Source organism: Corvus moneduloides, chromosome 30 (genome assembly GCF_009650955.1).
Source record: "Corvus moneduloides isolate bCorMon1 chromosome 30, bCorMon1.pri, whole genome shotgun sequence".
In the NCBI taxonomy this organism is placed as follows: domain Eukaryota; kingdom Metazoa; phylum Chordata; class Aves; order Passeriformes; family Corvidae; genus Corvus; species Corvus moneduloides.
In genome coordinates this window covers 1,452,806-1,476,810 of record NC_045505.1, presented here as the reverse complement: position 1 = coordinate 1,476,810, position 24,005 = coordinate 1,452,806, and the positions used below count along the sequence as shown (strand labels likewise).

The 24,005-nt window shown below is 51.4% G+C and overlaps 2 protein-coding genes across 5 annotated transcripts; both read left to right on the top strand.

Moving 5' to 3' along the window:
• The first annotated feature begins 2,702 nt into the window (after positions 1 to 2,702).
• LOC116436730 (keratin, type II cytoskeletal 6C-like) lies at positions 2,703 to 23,884 on the top strand. 4 transcript variants are annotated; one of them, XM_032094090.1, is made up of 9 exons: positions 2,703 to 3,442; positions 4,063 to 4,277; positions 4,471 to 4,531; positions 4,837 to 4,932; positions 5,058 to 5,222; positions 5,694 to 5,819; positions 6,069 to 6,289; positions 6,677 to 6,711; positions 23,001 to 23,884. In XM_032094090.1, the coding sequence occupies exons 1-9, from the start codon at positions 2,816 to 2,818 to the stop codon at positions 23,273 to 23,275; spliced, it is 1,821 nt and encodes a 606-aa protein (XP_031949981.1). In that variant the 5' UTR covers positions 2,703 to 2,815; the 3' UTR covers positions 23,276 to 23,884. The 4 variants fall into 4 exon arrangements, with proteins under 4 accessions (XP_031949981.1, XP_031949980.1, XP_031949979.1 ...); XM_032094089.1 differs by lacking the exons at positions 6,677 to 6,711; positions 23,001 to 23,884 and adding exons at positions 15,166 to 15,200; positions 15,285 to 15,998; XM_032094088.1 differs by lacking the exon at positions 23,001 to 23,884 and adding an exon at positions 6,820 to 7,876.
• On the top strand, positions 19,598 to 22,577 carry LOC116436752 (keratin, type II cytoskeletal 3-like). Its single transcript, XM_032094136.1, has 7 exons — positions 19,598 to 20,214; positions 21,075 to 21,289; positions 21,406 to 21,466; positions 21,626 to 21,721; positions 21,847 to 22,011; positions 22,110 to 22,235; positions 22,353 to 22,577. The coding sequence occupies exons 1-7, from the start codon at positions 19,705 to 19,707 to the stop codon at positions 22,575 to 22,577; spliced, it is 1,398 nt and encodes a 465-aa protein (XP_031950027.1). The 5' UTR covers positions 19,598 to 19,704.
• Positions 23,885 to 24,005: the final 121 nt, after the last annotated feature.

Here is a 24,005-nt window from a genome sequence, read left to right as displayed (position 1 = left end):
GGTCTGAAAATAGGATTGGATTCATCAGGGTTTGTCCCTGCCCAGGGCAGGGGATGGACCAAGATGAGCTTTAAGGTCCCTTCCAGCCCAAACTGTTCCATGATTCTGTGATTTCATGGTTTCCTCTCAGTTATTCAAGGCCTGTTTATTTTTACAGCATCATGGAACAGTTTGGGAGGGAAGTGACCTCTAAAGGTCATTTTCCTTCCCTGGGGGCTCCAGGAGAGCTGTAGAGGGACTAGGAAAGGGTCTGAAATGATGGGACAAGGGGTGATGGTATCCAGCTGGAAGAGGGCAGGATTAGATGGGCTATCAGGAAGGAATTCCTCCCTGTGAGGGTGGGCAGGCCCTGGAATGGATTTCCCAGAGCAGCTGTGGCTGCCCCATCCCTAAAAGGGCCCAAGGCCAGGTTGGACAAGGCTCGGAGTAGCCTGGGATAGAGGGAGGTGTCTCTGCCCATGGCAGGGGTGGGATGGGATGATCTTTCCACTCCTTTCCACCCAAACCATTTCACTTCTGCCCATCCTGTTTGAACCGAGAGGTGATGTCGATACCCAAATCCCAGCTCAATTTCCTAAGCTTGGCTGAGCCGTGGCCATGACTCACCGCCCTGCGTTATCTCTCCGCGGGCGCTTGGGGCTCCACCGTTTGCTGACTCGGGAACTCTCTTCCCCTGGGAACGGGAGAACTTTCGGATCGTGTCATCCCGCCCACAGAAGGAGAAAACAATCCTAACAAAAATCCCCCAGGAAAATGTGACCAGGGGTTTGATAACGCTGAGGGAGCTGGGTCTTGCCTGGGCTGTTGGGGGACAGTGCCTCAGCCCCCATTTTTCTTGTCTGTGTACTGATTTCTTTTCTATTTTTTGATTTCTTGCCTAAAAATCCCTCTGTCCAACCCCCGCATTCCTTTGCTCCCACAGTGATGTTTTGATATTATATATATTTATTTTTTCAAAACTAGGACTTGATGACCTTGAAGGTCTTTTTTGGTCTTAATAATTCTGTGATCCTGTGATTTTTCTTAGCCTTATCTGCTGCCTCAATCCACCTCTTGAGTCCTCCCAGATCCACACAGGTCCGGGAGGTGGGATAAACACAGGGAATGTCATATTTTCCAGTGGAAATGCCAGTTGAGCTGCGCGTCCGGGTCCCAAGGCACTTTTGGAAAAGGGTGTCTGGGCGATATTTTTAGAGGTATTTAAATATCTGACGATACCAGAAGTTGCTGGTGTGGATTTTCCAGAAGCTCTTAATTAATGTGCGTCCTGTGGGAATTCCGAGACCTGCACCAGCTGGCTGCCAGCACAGTTAGACGCCTCCAGAGCTGTGGGTTTGGACTTCCCTATGTCCTAGGTGGCTTTAAAGTGTTGAAAAGCAATAAAAAAATTGAGTTTCTCTCTAAAAAAAATAGAAAATAAGACTAACTGTTATTTGATAAGCAAGGCAAAAGGGTGGATCTGTGATGATTTTTGGATTAAATGACTTACAGAGTCAACCCAAATCATTCATGATTCTGTGAAGGGTGGTGCATGCCCAGTCCCTGGAAGTGTCCAAGGTCAGGTGGGACAGGGGCTCGGAGCCACCTGGGATAGTGGAAGGTGTCCGTGCCCATGGCAGGGGTGGAACGAGATGGGCTTTAAGGTCCTCTCCAACCCAAGCCATTCTGGAATTCTGTGACAGATCAAAGTCTGAATCCATCCTCAGCCTGGGATTGGAACTGGAGGATTCTGACAAACTCCTGCCTTTCTAAAATCTACATCTGCCAAAGATATATTTGCATATAAACACCAAAATAAGTGAAACAGCTGAAAAAAGTGGTGATTCCTCCAAGCCCTGTGCTCTTCTCATTTCCACATCTCTACAAATGAGTCGAGCTCTATTAATTGTATTTAAATTGTTCCAGGGCACATGATGTCGGCAGCAAGGTTTGGGATCCCTCCTCTCACTGCATTCCCGGGGCTGTCCCTCTGTCTGCCCGCACATCCCACCACGGCAGCTGTGCCTGGTGCCTCTACGGTCCTGAAGCCTTCAGAAAATCCTACACAGGTTTCCCAGATGGGGTATTTCCTCACCAGTGCTGAGATTATCTTGGCATGAAGACAGTGGGACATGCTTCAGTCCAACAATAAATGAATTTCCAGTGCCAGCACTGGCATCTCGTCACTGGTGAGGTTTTATTTATCAAAAAGGTGCAGAGCCTCATCAAACTGCAATTTGCTGAACCCTGTCTGTGGATTGAGAAACTCAATTCTCGGAGCCAAAGGCAATTTTCCAAGTAAAAAGAAGGCTGAGGGTGTAACTCAGGTGTGTTTTGTGAATTGTGAAAGCTGGGCTACAACTTGGCATGAGCCGCAGTACCTGCCTGCAGTGGGGCTTTGGAGTGAGAGATTTAAAGATAAACACAAGCAGGGAAACAACCCCAGTGGATGAAAGGTGGAAAAAAATGCCTGGTGTATCCTAGGGAGGCTCTTGCTGCTCCACAAGGTGTAGTATTCCTTAGTCATGGAGTGCTGGGAGCCCCAGTTGGATCTTTTTTGCCTTTTCTCCTGTATTAGAGGGTGTGTTTCTGGGTAGGGTCAATGTTTGGCAAATTTGAGATGGAAATCTTTAGCCACGCCACGCTGATGAAGACAGGAGCTGTCTCCTCCTTCACGCCCATGCAGACCCATCCCACCTCCAAAAATACATAAAAGGGAGCATCTGCTGCCCTCCAGCCAGAGGGACCGACTTCCCTTCTTCCACCCACCTCCTCACCACAACCCCGCCGAGCTCCTCAGCTTCTCCATTCTTGGCTCTTTTGAGGATAACCAGCCATGTCTCGTCAGTCTGTCTGCAGGAGCTTCGGAGGGGGCAGCAGAAGGGGCTTCAGCTCCTGCTCTGCAATCGGTGGCGGCTTTGGAGGCGGCAGCCGGAGCAGGAGCGGCTACAGCTCGTACTCAGTGTCCAGAGGATTCGTAGGCGGAGGACGGTGCGGGGGCTTCGGCAGCCGGAGCCTCCACAACATGGGGGGCAGCACCAGGATGTCCATGGGCGGGTGTTACGGTGGCGGGTACGGGGGCAGGATGGGCGGCTTTGGCGGGAGCTACGGGGGCCTCGGCAGCTTTGGGGGTGGAATGGGTGGAGGAGGAGGAGGAATGTGTGGCTTTGGAGGGATGGGTGGAGGTGGAATGGGTGGTGGAGGAGGAATGGGTGGCTTCAGTGGAGGAATGGGTGGCTTTGGTGGCGGGATGGGTGGTGGAGGAATGGGTGGCTTTGGTGGCCCAGGCTTTGGCATGGGTGGCCCTGGGAGAGGTGGCCCCGGGATCCAGCCAGTGCAGATCGACACAACCCTCCTGCGTCCGGTCCATGTCGAGATCGATCCCCAGATCCAGCAAGTTAAAAACCAGGAGAAGGAGCAGATCAAGACCCTGAACAACCAGTTTGCCTCCTTCATCGACAAGGTGAGAGATTGTGCCTGATTAAGGTCAAAATTAGGAGGAACTTCCCAGCTGTGCAGAAATGTTCTTTTGGAGCTGAATCCCAGCAGGCAGAGAAGCTTGAGCAGAGCCTTTTCATTAAGGGAAGAGATGGGAATCTCTCCTGCACAGCAGATCAAAGCAATGTCTCCAGGGCTTTCATCTTCCCTGTTGCACCAAGCTCTACTCTGAGGTTACTCTTGCAAGCAGGTTCAACACCTCCAACCTCCGCAGGTTTCGGGCACAGATTCTCCCTCCTCCACCACTCTGCCCAAACACCTTCCCATTTAAGTATTAATTTATACATTTTTCTCTTTGTTTTCAAATCTCCAGGCTTTTAAATCTAGGCTAGAGATCACATTTCCACACTGTCTGCAGTGGGGATGGACTCGGAGGAAGGGCAATGTGTAAAAGCTCCTTTGAGTAGACAATTATTAGAAATTTCTTTTTTTCCCCAATTTTGCAGCTCAGGCACCAACAGAAATTAAAAAACCCCAGAGTTAATTGGTTCTCTCATCACCATGCAAATCCTTCTGAGTGATGCAAGAGATGTGTTGTGGGAGCTGTTCCTGTGTGATGGTGGGTCCTCCGTGTCTTGGCTGTAGGTCCGATTCCTGGAGCAGCAGAACAAGGTGCTCTCCACCAAGTGGGAGCTGCTCCAGCAGCAAGGGCCGTCGGGGCCAAGGAAGAACCTGGATGTGATCTTTGAGAATTACATCCAGAACCTGCGGAGGCAGCTGGACTCAATCCTGGCGCAGCGGGGGCAGCTGGAGTCGGAGCTGCAGAACATGCAGCAGTACGTCGAGGATTACAAAACCAAGTGAGTTGGAGCCAGGAGCAGCTCAAGCAGCCTTTTGGTCACTTTAATTTCCCCCAGCTGCTTTTTATTTTGATGATGGAGATAGTTTTTCAGCCTAAATATTTTAATTTAGTGTTTTTTCCCTTTTCGTTTGTTTCTCATGGCTCTAGGCAGGAAAATCCATGATCTCAGTTTGTACTTTTCCTCTCCATAGGTATGAGGAAGAGATCAACCGTCGCACAACAGCTGAGAACGAGTTCGTGGTGCTGAAGAAGGTGAGTCACAAGCACCACAAAACAATCCCTCAGTATCTGGCTTTACCTGTGCTTGAATGGGAACTGTGGAGTTTTTAAGATCTCCCAGCTGATATCTGGAATCCCTTATATTCAATTTGCATAATTGAATGAAACCACGACATTATCTATTTTTAATTATTTATATTTATGGTTATAGAATTATATATAAGCATAATGATGTCCCAGTGAATAACACCAAACCCTCAGCATGGACAGTGATTCCCACAAGCCTGAAGGATTCCCAAGAGGAAACAAAACTATTTTCTGTGGGATCTTTCCTTTAGGATGTGGACAGTGCCTACATGACCAAAGTTGAGCTGGAAGCCAAGGTGGGAGCTCTGACAGACGAAATCAACTTCCTGAGGTGCATCTATGAGGAGGTAGGAGCTCTCCCTTCTCCAGGGAGGCTGGAATTGCAATGAAGAGGCCAAACGTTGAGGTTGGCCGGGGTGTGCGGGTGCATGTAGGCTTGAGATGGTGCCTCTGACTCATGTCTTGGTTGCAGGAGCTGTCTCAGATGCAGACGATCAGCCGGGACCTGTCTGTGGTGGTGTCCATGGACAACAACCGGCACCTGGACCTGGACAGCATCATTGAGGAGGTCCGGCGCCAGTATGAGCAGATTGCCCAGAGCAGCCGGGCCGAGGCCGAGGCCTGGTACCAGAGCCAGGTGAGTTGGGAAGCAGTCAAGGCTCCTGGGTGTGGCTTGGTGATTTACAATAATTTATGGTTGGGCGAGACACCTCTTCAAGCTAACGGGGCTGGAGCTCGTGGTGCAAGGAAGTTCCAGAGGGATTGAGCTGCTTTTGAGGTATCTGACTCACTGTTCCCAATACGTCCCAAGTTCATTGAGGTGCATGGCACTAATCTCTCAATAAAAATGGCCCAAAATGCACTTTAATGACAAAATTCAGCCCAAAGTGGCTTTTCAGAAGCCAAGAGATTCTTTTTAGTGTCACCAAGATCCATTTCAAAGCTCAAACCCCATGACTGAGTCCCAGAATCACACTGAACATTGAGCTGGGCATGCACTGGCAGCGCAGTGGGTCCTCATAGCATCACCTGAGCCTTGAAACTGGGGACAAACCTTGAGGCACCAGGAATGTGTTAGTGATGGGTCGTTCTGTCTTGGTGTCATCAGTACGAGCAGCTCCAGAGCACGGCCGGCCGGCACGGGGACAACCTCCGCAACACCAAGATTGAGATCCAGGAGCTGACGAGGAACATTCAGAGGCTGCGGGCTGAGATTGAGAATGTGAAGAAGCAGGTAGGGGTTGGTTGGTGTGTCGGGGATGAGATCGAGGACATGAAGAAAGGAAGGGGCTGGTTGGTGTCTCAGGAGAAGATGGCAGCAAGTTGGATCACAAATGACCATGAGTGGGGCAGAAACCTTCTATCACCCCAAGTTCATTTCATGCAGATGTTTATTTTCCTCCTGATTTCTCCTCTTGGGGCTCTGAGGACTGATCATCAGGGACAAGATGAGGTCTGAGAAAGCTCCTGTTGTGCTCCCCAGAACCAGCAGCTGCAGGCAGCCATTGCTGAGGCTGAGGAGAGGGGCGAGATGGCCCTCAAAGATGCCAGGTTGAAGTTGGAGGAGCTGGAGAGCGCCCTGCAGAAGGACAAGGAGGAGCTGGCTCGCCTGCTGAAGGAGTACCAGGAGCTGCTGAATGTCAAGATCGCGCTGGACGTTGAGATTGCCATGTACAGGAAGCTGCTGGAGGGGGAGGAGAACAGGTAAAACACCTGAGCTCTCATTGGGTGTTGTAATCTACCCCAGACACCCGCAATATTGACTGTAATCCCAAACCAATTCTTTGGGCTAACGGGGCGGACCTTGAGATTGATGCTGTGTGGAATATTCTGGGGGTCAGGACCCAAAACTGGCTCCCTAGAGGCGGCAGAGCTGCTGCCCCATCGCTGTCACTGCTGAGTTTTTAATGAACCTCAAATCTGGAGAAACCTCATTGTAGAGAGGAATTGCCAACCCCTCCCCTCCTCCAATTTTTTCCAAAGTAGCTTAGGAGGGTGAACCAGGAAAATGATTTGACAGTGTAAACACAGTTTAAAGTTTTTACAATCACTCTTTTATTGGGTAATTAAAATGTCCAATTTCCTTCCCAGGCTGTGCAACGACGGCATGTCCAACGTCAACGTCTGTAAGTATCGGCCTCGGGGCCCTTCAGAAGTAGCATAAGACTCTGTTTTTTCAGAGACAGAGCCTGAGACTGGGCAAAATGGGAACATAACGTGTGCTTCTCTTCCAGCTGTGATGGGCAGGACCACTGTCTCTGGAGGCAGAGGAAGCATGGGAGGAGGATTCGGAGGCAGCGGCATGGGAGGAGGATTCGGAGGCGGCAGCTGTGGAATGGGAGGAGGATTTGGAGGCGGCAGCAGCATGGGAGGAGGAATGGGAGGAGGAGGCATCTGCGGAGGAGGCAGCAGCTTTGGAGGAGGCAGCATGGGTGGCAGCTGCGGGATGGGGGGAGGAATGTACACTGGGGGCTTCTCCTCTGGAAGCGGAAGGATGTGTGGCTCTGGCGGGGGATCGTCCTCCGTGCGGAGATGCGTCACCACCACCTCGGTCAAATCTTCGGGAGTGAGATTCTGAGCCCCGAAGGTTGACAAGGAAAGAAGCATCTCCTCTCTCTTCCCGGCAGCAGCCCAGCCTCCCGAAGCCCAGCTCCGGTGTCCTGCAATGGGATGAACTGTGTTCCTCCCACCCAACTCGTCCCAGCTCCTGGTCCCACCTGGGGGTTTGGTGGCGATGCCGTGGGTGTCCTGGCACCGGTAGCTGCCTGGCAGGAGGGGCCGCTCTGCCTTCCTCGCTGTGTTGTACATTTCTTGTGGCAAACGTGTATAAAACCCCTCTTTCCTCCTCGCTCCTCCTGTTCTGTGTCCCTGGGATGCTTCTCTGTGTGTCCTTCCCATTATTCCCTTTGAAGTCCTTTGGGGTCAGGGTGGGTGTGGGGCAAGCGGGACTCGTCCCCTGGGGAGGGGGCATCTCAGCAGGTGGCCAGAGGGATGAGCTGGCCCAGGGTGGAGCTTCTGGGCAGCTTTGCTCACTTGGCAGCCCCAGGAGTGCTGCCAACAGGAGCTTCCCTGGAGCTCCAGCTTCCTCTCCACTTGTCCCTGCTCTCGGTGACATCTGGGACACCTCAAACACATCTGGACTATTCCTAACGAGAACAAAATTGCCCTTCAGTGCCTGGCTCCCATGACACAGTCTGAGATGTCCTGTCCCCACCTTCCCCCCTCCTCTGTGGGCTGCCCTCCTTCCTTGGGATGTTGCCATTCCCAATAAATTGCAGAGAATATTCCTGACGTCGCTGTGTTGCTGCTTTGGGAGCTGCTCTGGGCAGGGTGGGAGGGGATGTCGTTCTTCTGCCCGTCCCTGTGTTTTGAGGGAACAGATGAGGGTGGGGATGGATCAGGGCAGGTGCCCCAGCTCAGAAGATGCTCGACTCTCACCTGGAGGCACAAGCCTATATCCACAATGGTGGGGGCCTGGATCCTCCAGCCAAACAATGAGAAATAAGAGCCCAGGCTGGAGACCTGGAATCACTGAATAATGGAACGGTTTGGGTTGAAAGGGACCTTAAGGATCATCCCATTCCAACCCCTTGCCATGAACAGGGACACCTTCCACTAGTCGGGAGGTGTCCCACCCCTTGGACCAGCCAATGCAATTAAGCTGCTGCTTCTGAGGTTCCTTTCGGATCATCTCCAGGTGCAGGAGACTTTGACCTGTGTTAGGGGAAGGAGATGGCACCAGTGTTGCTGTGGGCTGTGGTGGGAGGGCAGGTGAATAGGGATCAGGATGTTGGCCAAACACCTGCAGCTGGCTGCAGTCAGCCACAAACTCATCTGCCCTGGGATGAGCCATGATTCCAGTCGTGGGAACGTGATGGGCTGGGAAGGTGTGATTCATCCCCAGCTGTGAGCTCAGGTACCATCCTCTCCCTGAGAGACCGATTAATTCCCCAGTGGCTCATCCCTGCTCCAAGAGCAGGGGGGAGAGATTTGGAGGAGCTCAGGAGGGGGTTTGGGAGGGGAGTCTGGAGTGTTTGATCTGAGCTGTGCTGTGGTTCCTCCACCACCCGGAGAGATCAAAGAGGCAGAAAACGCTGTCAGTGGTGGTTCAGGAGTCCCACAACAGCCTCTGGGAGTTGCTGATGTTCCCAGAGTGGGCCAGGAAGCTGCAGACTGAAGAAGAGGTCCAGGAAAGGCAACAGGCTTCTTGGAAGTGGGAATTCTCCTGTTGGAAGCCCAGCAGGAGGGTGCCAGGATTGGGGAACATGGCTGGGTTTGGCCCAAAGAGCAGATGCTGTGAAGGCTCTGAGAAGCTGGTGTGCCAGGAGCACTTTGAGGTTTGGCTTGGGGCAAGAGTCACCTGTTTTGGTGCTTACTCACTTGTTTCGGTGCTTAATTTTTAGTGTTTCTTCTCAGCTTTAAAATCCAGAACACAGCTTTGTAGCACCATTGTGAGGATTTGTTGCAACACCTCCTCTGTGTGAGATCCATGACGGAAGCTCTTGGCTGGGTCAGATGCGAAGCTGGAGCGTGGCTCGGTCTCCATCCACGTTTTCTGCCGAGCTCACATTTTCCCTGGTGTTGATCTTACAGTGTTCAACTCCTTGTGTAAGAGATCTGAGGATCGGCTTGGTGTTGAGTCTCACCTGGAGGAGGCTCAGGTGACTCCAGGTTTGGAATAATCTGCACATCTTGTCTGAAGACGTCAGAGTGACTCAATCTGGGTGTCTTATCTGCAGGAGCTGAGTGTGGTCAGCACCCAGGCATCTGGCTGACTTTGCAGATCTTCCTCCTCGTTGTGGAACCTCCTTGTGGGATGTTCCAGTGAAGTCCTGGTGCCTTCATACAATGGGTTTGGCAGTTGGGAGGGAGGCCAGGAGAAGGGATGGTCTGTTTTCTCCACCTCCACCCGAGCCCCTCTGCAGCTCCCCCGGGCTGCTCACCATGAGCGAGTGTGCTGGGCATGGGATGGTCTGGAGAATGTAAATCTCCATCTGGGAGACGACCATGGAGAAACCAGCCCATCTTGATTGCAGCTGCTTTTGGAAGGGAGGGTGTCCCCTCCAGGCTGTGGGGATGCTGTCCATTCTCCTGCTGAAGGAACACACACCTGGGTAACCTTTGGCCAACCACTGGTCCCCCTCAAAGCTTAATAACCTTGTCCCTCAAGGGTGGGATAACCATTGGTCAGCTCTTACCTGAGTCCATTGGGGGTGGGAATAACCCTTGGACAAGTGTTTTCTGAGTCCCCTCACGGATGGGACAACCCTTGGCCAGCTCTTGCCTGAATCCCTCGGGAAGGGGATAACTCTTGATCAGCCAGGAGTTGGGAGCGGGAGAACTCTTGTTCATGTGTTACCGAGTCCCCAAGTGCGGCATAACCCTTGGCCAGCTCTTACTGGGTCCCTTAAGAGTGGGATAACGCTTGGCCAGATGCTGACTCCTTCAAGGGTAATGTTCTCCCCTCCCTCACACCCTGTTCCATGCAGACCATGGGGCTCAGTACCCCCATCCCAGTGACAGTCAGGGACATTTTTGTTTCTGATGCCTTGTGATACTTTCAAATTTTCACATTTATTTGCCCAGATCTCATTGGAGACTGAAAATTCCTTCTGAAGGTCTGTGCTCATACTGAGGTCTTTTGAATGGCCTAAAATTCATATTTTAAATATTTTCAAGGGCTAGAATGTGCATTTTCTGTCATTTTTTCATTTATTGTGCTGTCTGTTTTCTAGGAAAATGTGAACATTTTCTATTTAATTCATTAAATTATTTAGGTATTTAATTGATAATATCCAGGTAGATAAAACCTTCAGAATGCCTCTTAACTAGTATTTACAGACTTGACTTCCTTTCAAATTAGAACCTACTTTTTTTTTGGAACACACTGATATTATTTGTATTTTCTGTAATTAATTAAAATTTCATTTCCATGCAACACAAAAAGAAGGGTTTGTTTCAGAGACATCCTATCAAACACATTTCTAAACTGCATTCCTAAACCACATTCCTTTCCCAATAGATTATTTGGAAGCAAAAGGTTATACTGTGCCTTGGGGGTTGTAACAGCTCCATTTCTCAGCAGGTTTTTCCATGTCAGTCATCTTATTTTTGGGAAAAAAACAGGTAAATCAGAGGTCGTGGGATTCACCAGAGCAGAAGGAATCCCTCACCACTTCGAATTGTTCATCTGTCACTCCTCTTCCGTCGTGTTTGTCTGTCTGTCCCTGACATCATCACCGAAGGGTTCCCGAAGTGCCGCTTCATTGTTCCCCAAGCTGTCATTCCCTGTCACCCTCAGAACACTGAGGAGTGTGAGATGATTCCAGTCACCTTCTTCCCTCTGCTTCAGCATCATCCAAAGCCCCAGCTGGTTGTCCCAGATTTGGGGAGTTGCAAGAGGAGGGAATTTAGTCCACAGGCAGAAGACACTCCCGTCATTGTAGTGACACCACATGCTCCACGGAGATGTTTTTCCTCTGTAGCAGGGGAATATGCTGAGTCTTCTCAAATTTTAGTGTTGTGAATTCCCATTCAGGATTGGGAAACTTCTCCTGAAATGCCAAAGGCAATTTAACATATAAAAAGGGGATTTAGGGTGTGTGTGAGGAATTGTGAAAGCCATATTATAGCTGGGATTTCATCAAAACGTTGCCTTTCTGTGGAGCTTTGATAGGGAGATCTCTATCTGGAATTATTGGGAGCCATTAATGAGGGCTGGTTATCCAATGAGGGGCTGCAGAAAAGGAGATTATGGGCAAAATTGATTTCCAAGATGTCATAAAGATATGGGAGTCCACTTAGTCATGGAGACCTGCCTCTATGCTCTCGTTTTATTCACCTCTAGATTACAGGGCGTGTTTCGGGGCAGCCCCAAATATGGCAAAGCTCATGGAGAATCTGTCAACAACCCTGTGCTGATGAAAATACTAAATTGCTTTCCACCTTCACGCCCAAGCTGTCCCAGCCCACCTCCAGCAGTGGATAAAAGGGAATGCCCAGAGCTGTTGGAGCCAGAGAAGATTGCAGACTTCTCTCTGCTCTCATCAACTCCGTTGATCTTTCTGCTCTTCTGGATTTTGATTCTGCTTGGAAAAAAACAGCCATGTCTCGTCAGTCTGCCTGCAGGAGCTTTGCAGTCGGGGGGAGAAAGGGATTCAGCTCCTGCTCTGCCGTCGGTGGTGGATTTGGAGGTGGTGGCGGCCGGAGCAGGATCAGCTACAGCTCGTACTCCTCATCCCGGGGAGGAGGAGGAGGAGGAGGACACTGTGGGGGGTTCAGCAGCCGGAGCCTTCATAGCATGGGTGGCAGCAGAAGGATCGCCATGGGTGGATGCTACGGCGGTGGTGGATACGGCGGCAGGATGGGTGGCTTTGGTGGAGGAATGAGCTGTGGAGGGATGGGTGGTGGTGGAATGGGTGGCGGAGGAATGGGAATGGGTGGCTTTGGTGGTGGAATGGGCAGTGGAATGGGCGGTGGGGGAGGAATGGGTGGCTTTGGTGGTGGAATGGGCGGTGGGGGAATGGGTGGAATGGGCGGCTTTGGCGGTCCAGGCTTCCCTGGAGGCATCCAACCAGTGCAAGTTGACCCCAACCTTCTGCGTCCGGTCCACGTTGAGATCGACCCCCAGATCCAGCAAGTCAAAAACCAGGAGAAGGAGCAGATCAAGACCCTGAACAACCAGTTTGCCTCCTTCATCGACAAGGTGAGAGTTTAGGACTGGGTTTTTTTGGAGGTGGCATGTCAAACAACTTCCCTGGGGTGTGGAATGGGAATTTTTTCACTTACCACCAGCTGTTGGAGTTGTCAGACCAATGCCTCAGCATCAAGTTGTAATTAGTCAGGTTTTATTAAGTAGCACTGAACAATAGAGGAGGTTTTGGGCTAATGGAAGATTAAAGAGAGTATCTGCAGGATATTCTGGGGAATTCTCTTGCCAAGGCATTTCTGCATCCCCATTTCAGGTGATTCAGGGCAAAGTCATCATTGTAAATTTAATTGTCCTAAGAGTTCTCATTGCTGGAATTTGCTTTTTGACGAGACTTTCTTCTCAAAGCCTGCTTCTAGAAACTTGAGAACATTAAACCCCTTTCCAACACTCTTGGATTATTTTCATTTCAAATAGAAGCTGCAGAAATAGAGAATCCCTCCCAAGAGAATCCATAGGCAGTTAGGGAATAAAAAATTAATCTTTCTTGACTTCAGTGCTGGAAAGATGATGGCAAAGTCCAACCCTGATGCTATGGAAAACTGGGATGATGTTTTTTACTGGCAACATCTTTTTGTCCCCAAGGGAGAAGTTCAGAATGACTCAAAACTTAATTGTCTAATAATAAATAAATTAAATAGTGGTTCTCATGCACTTCAGGAGCTTAGCTGTCTGAATGAGACATAGGTGGGGAATGATTCCTTGGGCTCCCAAAACTCCCAGCAGAAATATAGGAGAAAAGAGGAGGAATTTGAGGATAACGGGGAAAAAAGGAGAAAAAAGGGAGGAATTTTCCCCTTGGAGCAATGGTCCTGTTAAGGTTTTGGGGAATGATTCCCGTGGCCTTCCAAAGCTCCCAGGAGGTTTGAGCAGTGGGGTGTCTCCCCGGGGAATGTTTCACACACCCTTTGTTGGCTGTAGGTCCGATTCCTGGAGCAGCAGAACAAGGTGCTCTCCACCAAGTGGGAGCTGCTCCAGCAGCAAGGGCCGTCGGGGCCAAGGAAGAACCTAGATGTGATCTTTGAGAATTACATCCAGAACCTGCGAAGGAGGCTGGAGTCTCTGCTGGGGCAGCGGGGGCAGCTGGAGTCGGAGCTGCAGAACATGCGGCAGTACGTGGAGGAGTTCAAAACCAAGTGAGTGCGGGGACGGATGGGGAGGGAGTGGCCGGGAGAGTGGAGCTGGTGCGGAGACCCCACGGGTGGAGTGACCAGGGGTCTGAGAGTCTCACCTTGCCCTGCCCCCACCACAGGTATGAGGAGGAGATCAACCGTCGCACGGCTGCTGAGAATGAGTTTGTGGTGCTGAAGAAGGTGAGTCTGGAGGCACTGGCACGGATGGGGTGTGGGGGGACAGGAGGCCTTGGGTGCCACCAGCTTTCTGGGATGGGAGGAAGCCAATGTCCATCAGTGGGGTCTTTCCTTTAGGATGTGGACAGTGCCTACATGACCAAAGTTGAGCTGGAAGCCAAGGTGGGAGCTTTGACTGACGAAATCAACTTCCTGAGGTGCATCTATGAGGAGGTAGGAGCTCTCCCTTCCCCTGGGTGAAGTTTTAATGAGGGTGTGGTGGCCAAAGACACTGAGGTTGGACTGGGCGTCTTTGCGGGTTTGATCTGGAGAGGTTGCCTGGAGCTGCTGTTCGTCTCTCCTGTCATCAAATGGTGCCTCTGACTCATGTCTTGGTTGCAGGAGCTGTCTCAGATGCAGACGATCAGCCGGGACCTGTCTGTGGTGGTGTCCATGGACAACAACCGGCACCTGGACCTGGACAGCATCATCGAGGAGGTCCGGCGCCAGTATGAGCAGATTGCCCAGAGCAGCCGGGCCGAGGCTGAGGCCTGGTACCAGAGCCGGGTGAGTTGGGAATGGGTTGAGGCTCCTGGGACAGCCCCTGCTGTTTGAACCACCGGAGCTCTTGGACAGTTGTGTCACTGATGGGTGTCTTTGTCCCCACGTCTCCAGTATGAAGAGCTTCAGAACACTGCTGGAAAACACGGGGACAGCCTCCGCAACACCAAGATTGAGATCCAGGAGCTGACCAGGAATGTCCAGAGGCTGCGGGCTGAGATTGAGAACGTGAAGAAGCAGGTAAGGGACCATCAGCACCTCACGGGGTAAGAGCTGTGGGCTGGGTCAGGATAGGGCTGGGAGGTGAGAGGGAAAGCAGCCATGAAAATTCGTGTCCTTTGGAGGAGATGGATTATTTCTGTCTGTTTTCCCTCCAGTTTGTGCCATGAGGATTTTCTAGCTGAGGGTGGGCAGAAAGGATCTCACACACTGGTTTTCTCTTCCCCAGAACCAGCAGCTGCAGTCAGCCATCGCTGAGGCTGAGGAGAGGGGTGAGATGGCCATCAAGGATGCCAGGAGGAAGCTGGAAGAGCTGGAATGTGCCCTGAACAAGGACAAGGAGGAGCTGGCTCGCCTGCTGAAGGAGTACCAGGAGCTGCTGAACACCAAGATTGCTCTGGACGTTGAGATTGCCATGTACAGGAAGCTGCTGGAGGGAGAGGAGAACAGGTACTTAATTGGCATCTATTTGACTAAATTCTGGACAGATTATAAGACATGCAGGTAAACCCCTTGAATCCACACTAAAGATTGATTTTGTGTCATTCACACTCTAATTCCGAAATATATATTAATTCTATCAAGCATAAACATACTTAAGTAGGTTTTCCATCTTAAAAGAATGGTAAAGTTTGCTCATTTATTTAAAGAGTAATTGGAAAACTCTGGAAAAAAAAATTGAATAGGTTGCTAATTTTTTTTAAGAATAATTGAGAAATATAAACTTGTACAAAAAAGGGAAATTCTCAGCTGCTGAGCCGTGCACTTCCCAGAGGATTAACTGCTCCCATTTTCCCTCACAGGCTGTGCAACGACAGCATGTCCAACGTCAATGTCTGTAAGTATCGGCCTCGGGGCCCTTCAGAAGTGGTAGAACTTGTTCTTTTGGGCAACAGGTGAGTAACTTGTGCTTCTCTTCCAGCTGTGATGGGCAGGACCACTGTCTCTGGAGGCAGAGGAAGCATGGGAGGAGGATTCGGAGGCAGCGGCATGGGAGGAGGATTCGGAGGCGGCAGCTGTGGAATGGGAGGAGGATTTGGAGGCGGCAGCGGCATGGGAGGAGGAATGGGAGGAGGAGGCATCTGCGGAGGAGGCAGCAGCTTTGGAGGAGGCAGCATGGGTGGCAGCTGCGGGATGGGGGGAGGAATGTACACTGGGGGCTTCTCCTCTGGAAGCGGAAGGATGTGTGGCTCTGGCGGGGGATCGTCCTCCGTGCGGAGATGCGTCACCACCACCTCGGTCAAATCTTCGGGAGTGAGATTTTGAGCCCCGAAGGTTGACAAGGAAAGAAGCATCTCCTCTCTCCTCCCGGCAGCAGCCCAGCCTCCCGAAGCCCAGCTCCGGTGTCCTGCAATGGGATGAACTGTGTTCCTCCCACCCAACTCGTCCCAGCTCCTGGTCCCACCTGGGGGTTTGGTGGCGATGCCGTGGGTGTCCTGGCACCGGTAGCTGCCTGGCAGGAGGGGCCGCTCTGCCTTCCTTGCTGTGTTGTACATTTCTTGTGGCAAACGTGTATAAAACCCCTCTTTCCTCCTCTCTCCTCCTGTTCCGTGTCCCCACCTCCCTTCCCCTGTGTGTGTGTCCTGCCCTCATCCCCAGGATGTTGCCATTCCCAATAAATTGCAGAGAACATTCACGAAGTTGTTGTGTCGCTGCTTCGGGAGCCACTCTGGAGGGTGGTTTGTGCTTTGGGGAAGCAGCTTGTTGGAAAGCTGGGGGTCACTCTCTGCTCAGTGTGCCACACCTGTGCTTTGATGGAACCAAACAGGTGGGGAGGGATCAGGGCAGGCATCCCAGCTCAGGAGATGACTTTGACTCTCACCTGAAGGCACAAGTCCAGATGGTGGGTGCTGGATGCTCAGTTCACACAACGCTCGGTAACTGTGAGCCAGCAGAAGACCAAACAGAGGAATACAGGAGCCTGCTCAATTTTTAGGCATCTCCTGACATAGTGAATCACCCAGTTCATCCCTGGAATCCTGTAGAGTTATTCCCACAGCAGATTTCTGCAATTGTTGGGTCTTGAAACCTCCAGCACAGTGGGGTCCAGCACCTTCCCAGTCACTGAACAAATACAGGCTGCCCTGTCCCAATTCGTTGGGCTCAGATTTAGGCACACAAAGGTACTCAGTGCCCACATCACATCTCTCCATGTGGGAACACTTCAATTCCTGAAGCTCTAGGAAAGGAATTTTCTCAATCCCTCTTGGATTCTGGAAGCTCTGCAAAGGGTCTGCCAAAACCCATGTCCTGGGATTTAGGCAGGAACATACCCAGTGCCTCGTGGCCAGACCAGTAGAGACCAACAGAGGCTGATTGATGATGAGAATCAGCAGTGGCAGGTGGGAGCAGACACTGGATTTCTCATCTGAGTCTCCTGCTCTGAGTGGTTTTCGGGATGTGATGAGGGGGTGGCAGGGTAGGAGCCCCTTGGGTGGGAGAGCAGGTGAACATGGATAAGAATGGATCAGGATATTGGTCAAGCACCTGCCTCTGGTGCACACCTGGGCTGTGGCCAGGTGGGATGCACAGCTGGGCACCCAGAGAGCACTGGGAGTACCGGAGAGCCATGTACCATCCCTGATTCCAGCCGTGGGAACGTGATGGGCTGGGAAGGTGTGATTCATCCCCAGCTGTGAGCTCAGGTACCATCCTCTCCCTGAGAGACCGATTAATTCCCCAGTGGCTCATCCCTGCTCCAAGAGCAGGGGGGAGAGATTTGGAGGAGCTCAGGAGGGGGTTTGGGAGGGAAGTCTGGAGTGTTTGATCTGAGCTGTGCTGTGGTTCCTCCACCACCCGGAGAGATCAAAGAGGCAGAAAACGCTGTCAGTGGTGGTTCAGGAGTCCCACAACAGCCTCTGGGAGTTGCTGATGTTCCCAGAGTGGGCCAGGAAGCTGCAGACTGAAGAAGAGGTCCAGGAAAGGCAGTGGGCTCTTGGAAAAGGGAATTCTCCCTGCTTTGAAGGGTGCTGGAGCTGGGATTGTGGCTACGTTTGGCCCAAATAAAGATGCTGAGTAAGCAATGCCTGTGTAAAGCTGGTGTTGTGCCAGGAGCACTTTGAGGTTTGGCTTGGGGCAAGAGTCACCTGTTTTGGTGCTTAATCACCTGTTTCGGTGCTTAATTTTAAGAGTCTGTTTCTTCTAAAGTTTACAGTGAACTTTACACGGCGTTGTAGCGCTGCTGTGAGGAGTCATTGCGACACCTTCTCCATGCTCTTGGCTGGGTCAGATGTGAAGCTGGAGCGTGGCTCGGTCTCCATCCACGTTTTCTGCCGAGCTCACATTTTCCCGGTGTCGAAGATTCTGCTGTGCGCAGCTCCTTGCGCAAGAGATCTGAGGGTACGGCTGGAGCCCAGCTGCCTTCTGAGTTTTACGTGGAGGAGGCTCAGGTGACTCCAGGTTTGGAATAATCTGCACATCTTGTCTGAAGACGTCAGAGTGACTCAATCTGGGTGTCTTATCTGCAGGAGCTGAGTGTGGTCAGCACCCAGGCATCTGGCTGACTTTGCAGATCTTCCTCCTCGTTGTGGAACCTCCTTGTGGGATGTTCCAGTGAAGTCCTGGTGCCTTCATACAATGGGTTTGGCAGTTGGGAGGGAGGCCAGGAGAAGGGATGGTCTGTTTTCTCCACCTCCACCCGAGCCCCTCTGCAGCTCCCCCGGGCTGCTCACCATGAGCGAGTGTGCTGGGCATGGGATGGTCTGGAGAATGTAAATCTCCATCTGGGAGACGACCATGGAGAAACCAGCCCATCTTGATTGCAGCTGCTTTTGGAAGGGAGGGTGTCCCCTCCAGGCTGTGGGGATGCTGTCCATTCTCCTGCTGAAGGAACACACACCTGGGCAACCTTTGGCCAACCATGACTTGTGTCCCTCAAGGGTGGGATAGCCCTTCCCCAACTGTTTAGCCCATTAATGGTGGGATAATCCTTGGCCAACTGTTGAACCTTTCAGTGGTGAAATAACTGTTGGACAACTGTTGAATCCCTAAGGGTGGGATAATCTTGGCCAACAGTTGAATCCCCATCACGGTAACGTCCTCCCCTCCATCTCATTCCACATAGTCTGTGGCTCCAGAAGCCTCATCCCAGTGACAGTCAATGACATTCATGGTTCTGATTTCTCCAGTGGCTTTTGGAAGTGTTTTCCTGGGCTGGTTTCCAAAGCGTTTGCTGTGTCTGTGGCCACCAGCTGATTCCTAGGGATGCTTTCAAACCACATTTACCTGCTCAAATTTCCTGTGTGAACAGGAAAACTCAACACACGCAATTGGGAAGCTTAAATACGGGATATTGTTGGACTGCTGAAGTGCTTTAAAATATGTATTTCCCTTTACTTTTATTCATGATTTTCAGGAAATAAGAAAGATATGTTGGCATTTTTTACCAATAAAATTCATAAATGTAACTAAAATATTTATTTGATCAGTGAGGCTCAGAAGGTACCTTCAAAATGTCCATCATATGCGCATCTGTATCCATTGCCGGGGAGCTGCTGCATGAAATTAAACATTATTGTCAGTCATCATTACAGTATCTACTGCCTGGAGCGTCCTTTCCATCCTCTGTGGCTTGACAATACCTGTGGTCATTGGAAAAGCACAAGTAAGGACTTGGACATCCTTGTTCTCTTACCCTGGTGCTCAGAATCCCAGGACCTGGTTATCTCAGGCTCTGTGGGACGCATTTTGGAGGGAAAAATCCCACTTGATGCTCTTAGAAAGGAACTAAGCAGCTCCTTTCTGGATGAAAAAGAAATGCTGACCTCTGTTAAATGTTAATGATGTGGCATGTTTCCACTTGGAAAGCCATCGGGAATTTTCCGCTTAACAAGGAGATTCAGGGTACGCTTGGGAGAATTGTGAAAGCCTCATTCTACCTGAGTTTCACCAAAATCCTTGCCTGGTGTGGAGTGTCAGGCAAAAAATCCGGAGTCAGACAACTTGCGGAGTCATTAGGAGCAGGCAGGGAAGTGGGAGGAGGGAATAACATGACAACATCACTGTAAAACATATTTTTCCAGATGTCATAAAGATATAGGAGTCCACTTAGGGAGACCTGCCTCAGTGCTCCTGCTTTTCCTTCTGCACAGCGAAGCGGATTTCTGGGTGGAGTCACCAATTTGGCAAAAATCTGTTAACCGCACCAAGCTGATGAAGACAGTAAATTTGTTTCCTCTTCACGCCCAAGCTGTCCCAGCCCACCTCCAGGAGTAGATAAAAGGGAATGCCTGGAGCTGTGGAGCCAGAGAAGACTCTGAGCACTTCTCTCTGCCCTCAGCACCAGCTCAGCTCTGTCTATCTCCTAATCTTCCCCAGTTTTGGCTCTTTTGAGAGAACCAGCCATGTCTCGTCAGTCTGTCTGCAGGAGCTTCGGAGTTGGGAGCAGAAGGGGATTCAGCTCCTGCTCTGCTGTTGGTGGTGGCTTTGGAGGCGGTGGCCGGAGCAGGATCAGCTACAGCTCGTTCTCCACATCCAGGGGGTTTGGAGGCGGCAGCGGACGCTGCGGAGGATTCAGCAGCCGGAGCCTGCACAACCTGGGGGGAAGCACAAGGATTTCCATGGGCAGCTCTTACGGCAGTGGCTACGGATGTAGAATTGGTGGCTTTGGTGGAGGATTTCCAGGAGGATTTGGTGGCATTGGAGGAGGTGTCATTGGTGGAGGAATGGGCGGCTTTGGTGGCCCTGTCAGAGGTGGCCCTGGGTTCCCTGGAGGCATCCAACCGGTGCAGGTGGACCCAACCCTCCTGCGGCCAGTCCACGTTGACATTGACCCTCAGATCCAGCAAGTGAAGTGCCAGGAGAAGGAGCAGATCAAGACTCTGAACAACCAGTTTGCCTCCTTCATCGACAAGGTGAGAGGCTGGAGCTGAATTCGCTTGGGAATGGGAAAACTGCAGAAATTCCTTGTGCTCTGGAGAGGGAAATACTGTCTTTCTCAGCTCAATGTGGGGCTGTGATTGTTTCCATTGGGTTCCATCTGGTTTCCTCCTGAGGAAATGTCAAAATTTAGCATCCACAGAGAAACTTTCTCCAGGTTTGGTGGATGAAAATTCTTCCTTGGTTTTCTCTCCAGTGCAGGCGGGCCAAAGGGATGGGGATATACTCAGTGACAGAAGTGTTTCTTTAAGTCTTTTTCTGGGATAATTTTTTCTCAAGGAACTTAAAATCTAGGAATGAGATTCAAAAGCTTCCTGAGCATTTCTTATTTCAGTTTGTGCAGGTAAGTTCCCTTTAAATTATCTGAACTGGGAGAATGTTAGTTATAAGAGTGCTCCCTGTTTTCAAATATATGACAAGTATATATGGAATATGATAAGAGGAATGTTCTTAAATGTGGAGACTAATGGGATTTCATTCACTGGAAGGTCAAAAAGGATCTGATGCTCCTGAAAATTAATGTCAAAAATCCCAACTGGTATTGGAAATAATGTGCAAGATTGGAATGGAAGCATTTCAATAGCTAGAGCCGCCCCCCCGGAAAAAAAAAACCCCAAACCAACAAAACAAAAGAGAGCAGAAATATAGGAGAAAAGAGGAGGAATTTGAGGATAACAGGGAAAAAAGGAGAAAAAAGGGAGGAATTTTCCCCTTGGAGCAATGGTCCTGTTAAGGTTTTGGGGAATGATTCCCGTGGCCTTCCAAAGCTCCCAGGAGGTTTGAGCAGTGGGGTGTCTCCCCGGGGAATGTTTCACACACCCTTTGTTGGCTGTAGGTCCGATTCCTGGAGCAGCAGAACAAGGTGCTCTCCACCAAGTGGGAGCTGCTCCAGCAGCAAGGGCCGTCGGGGCCAAGGAAGAACCTGGATGTGATCTTTGAGAATTACATCCAGAACCTGCGGAGGAGGCTGGAGTCTCTGCTGGGGCAGCGGGGGCAGCTGGAGTCGGAGCTGCAGAACATGCGGCAGTACGTGGAGGAGTTCAAAACCAAGTGAGTGCGGGGACGGATGGGGAGGGAGTGGCCGGGAGAGTGGAGCTGGTGCGGAGACCCCACGGGTGGAGTGACCAGGGGTCTGAGAGTCTCACCTTGCCCTGCCCCCACCACAGGTATGAGGAGGAGATCAACCGTCGCACGGCTGCTGAGAATGAGTTTGTGGTGCTGAAGAAGGTGAGTCTGGAGGCACTGGCACGGATGGGGTGTGGGGGGACAGGAGGTAAAGACATGGGAAAGACTAAGCTCCAAGATGGGCAGATCCCAACAAGAAGAGCCAAGAGTTCTTGTGCAATGGGAGAAAGCCATGACCCAGTTCTGGGATCTTTTCTTTAGGATGTAGACTGTGCCTACATGACCAAAGTTGAGCTGGAAGCCAAGGTGGGAGCTCTGACAGACGAAATCAGCTTCCTGAGGTGCATGTACGAGGAGGTAGGAGCTCTCCCTTCTCCAGGGGGGATGGAATTGCAATGAGGAGGCCAAATGTTGAGGTTGGCCGGGGTGTGCGGGTGCATGTAGGCTTGAGATGGTGCCTCTGACTCATGTCTTGGTTGCAGGAGCTGTCTCAGATGCAGACAATCAGCCGGGACCTGTCTGTGGTGGTGTCCATGGACAACAACCGGCACCTGGACCTGGACAGCATCATTGAGGAGGTCCGGCGCCAGTATGAGCAGATTGCCCAGAACAGCAGAGCTGAGGCTGAGGCCTGGTACCAGAGCCGGGTGAGTTGGGAATGGTTTGAGGCACCTGGAGCACAGGAGACACCAGAGTTTTTGGTCAGTTGTGTCACTGATGGGTGTCTTTGTCCCCATGTCTCCAGTATGAAGAGCTCCAGAGCACAGCCGGCCGGCACGGGGACAGCCTCCGCAACACCAAGATTGAGATCCAGGAGCTGACCAGGAACGTCCAGAGGCTGCGGACCGAGATTGAGAATGTGAAGAAGCAGGTGGGGGTTGGCCAGTGTCTCACGGGTTCCTCCTGTTTTCCCTCCAGTTTATGCCATGAGGATTTTCTAGCTGAGGGTGGGCAGAGGGAATTGAGAAACCAAATTTCTTCTCCACAGAACCATCATCTGCAGTCAGCCATCGCTGAGGCTGAGGAGAGGGGCGAGATGGCCCTCAAAGATGCCAGGAGGAAGCTGGAAGAGCTGGAATGTGCCCTGAGCAAGGACAAGGAGGAGCTGGCTCGCCTGCTGAAGGAGTACCAGGAGCTGCTGAACATCAAGATTGCTCTGGACGTTGAGATTGCCATGTACAGGAAGCTGCTGGAGGGAGAGGAGAACAGGTGAGACCTCCCATCATTGGCTGGGCTGTGGTTCTGTCCTGCCTTGGGTCAGATTAATCTTTAATCATCTCTTGCAACCCATTTAACGTTGAAATCTCATGACTTTCCTTTTTTCCTACACATTTTGAAGCCCAAAACAGAAACGTGGTCCCCATGGGGAATACTTCTCAGGGGACTTGACTGATCTTATATGAAACAGGATATAAAAGGAATATTTGGGGAATTTCATGGAGTTTTGCTTCCAACCATATTAGATTAACAACTGATGTTCCTCTCCCTACACAGGCTCTGCCTAGAGAACCCCTCCAACGTGAATGTCTGTAAGTGTTCACACATTGTTTTCTCTGCAGAATTACCTTTATCCTGGGTTTTGTGAGGATTCCCAGGATGTTGCCTGATGTTCAATGAGTCTCTCCCTCTCTTCCAGCTGTGGTGGGCAGAACCACCATGTCCGGAGGCAGATCTGGCAGCTTTGGAGCCAGCAATGGCCTGGGCGGAGGAGGAGTGTGCGTGGTTGGCAGTGGGAGCGTCATTGGCGGCAGCTGTGGTGTGGGAGGAGGGATCCTCAGCGGTGGCTTCTCCTCTGGGAGCGGGAGGATGTGCAGCTCTGCAGGTGGCAACTTCATGGCCGGTGGTGGCTCCTCCTCCGTGCGGAGATGTGTCACCACCACGACGGTCAAATCCTCGGGGGTCAAATACTGAGCCCTCACCTCTGTTCCCCCCAGGAAAAGCAGCACCTTCCTCTTCCTCCCACCAGCAGCACAGCCCCCTCCATCCCCATCAGTATTCAGGAGGAAACAAACTGTTTCCAGGGGAAATCTCCCCACCGTGAGATCGAAAATGAGACACATCCCTCTGGCCCAGCCTGGCCCTCGCTGAGCCCCTCTGGGGTGAAACACCTCCCTTGTGGGTCCCCAGCACTGCAGAGCTCCCTGGGGCTGCTGCGCCAGCTGAGGAGAAGCTTGTGGAAAACTGCTCTTCCTGTCACTTTTTAGGGCCTGTGTTTCCCTCCCGCCCCGCACTGGTCCCCTGCATCCCGCTCCAGCTGTGTCAGGAGCCCACATGAACAGAAGGAAGGACATGATGTCCCATAGTCAGATTTAGGAGTGAGAAATGGGTCTGGAGTTGTCCACCTTCCCCAGGTGGAGTAATCTGGCAGCTTTAATGTTTTATGGATCCTTTTCCCTCCTCTCCTTCCCACCTGGAGCGTGTGTGGCCCTGTTGCCCCCTCTGTCGCGTGAATCTGCTGCTTCCTGCCAGCACCCTGGCCCCAGAGTCCTTCGGTACCAATAAACTGCAGAGAGATGAAGATATTTTTGTCTTGTCTCATCACTCAGTGCTCCCCAGGGGAGGGGAAACACGGGTTTGCCCTGGATCAGGGTGATCCCAGGACAAACACAGACTGAACAGGGAAAGAACTGAGAGCAGTCCT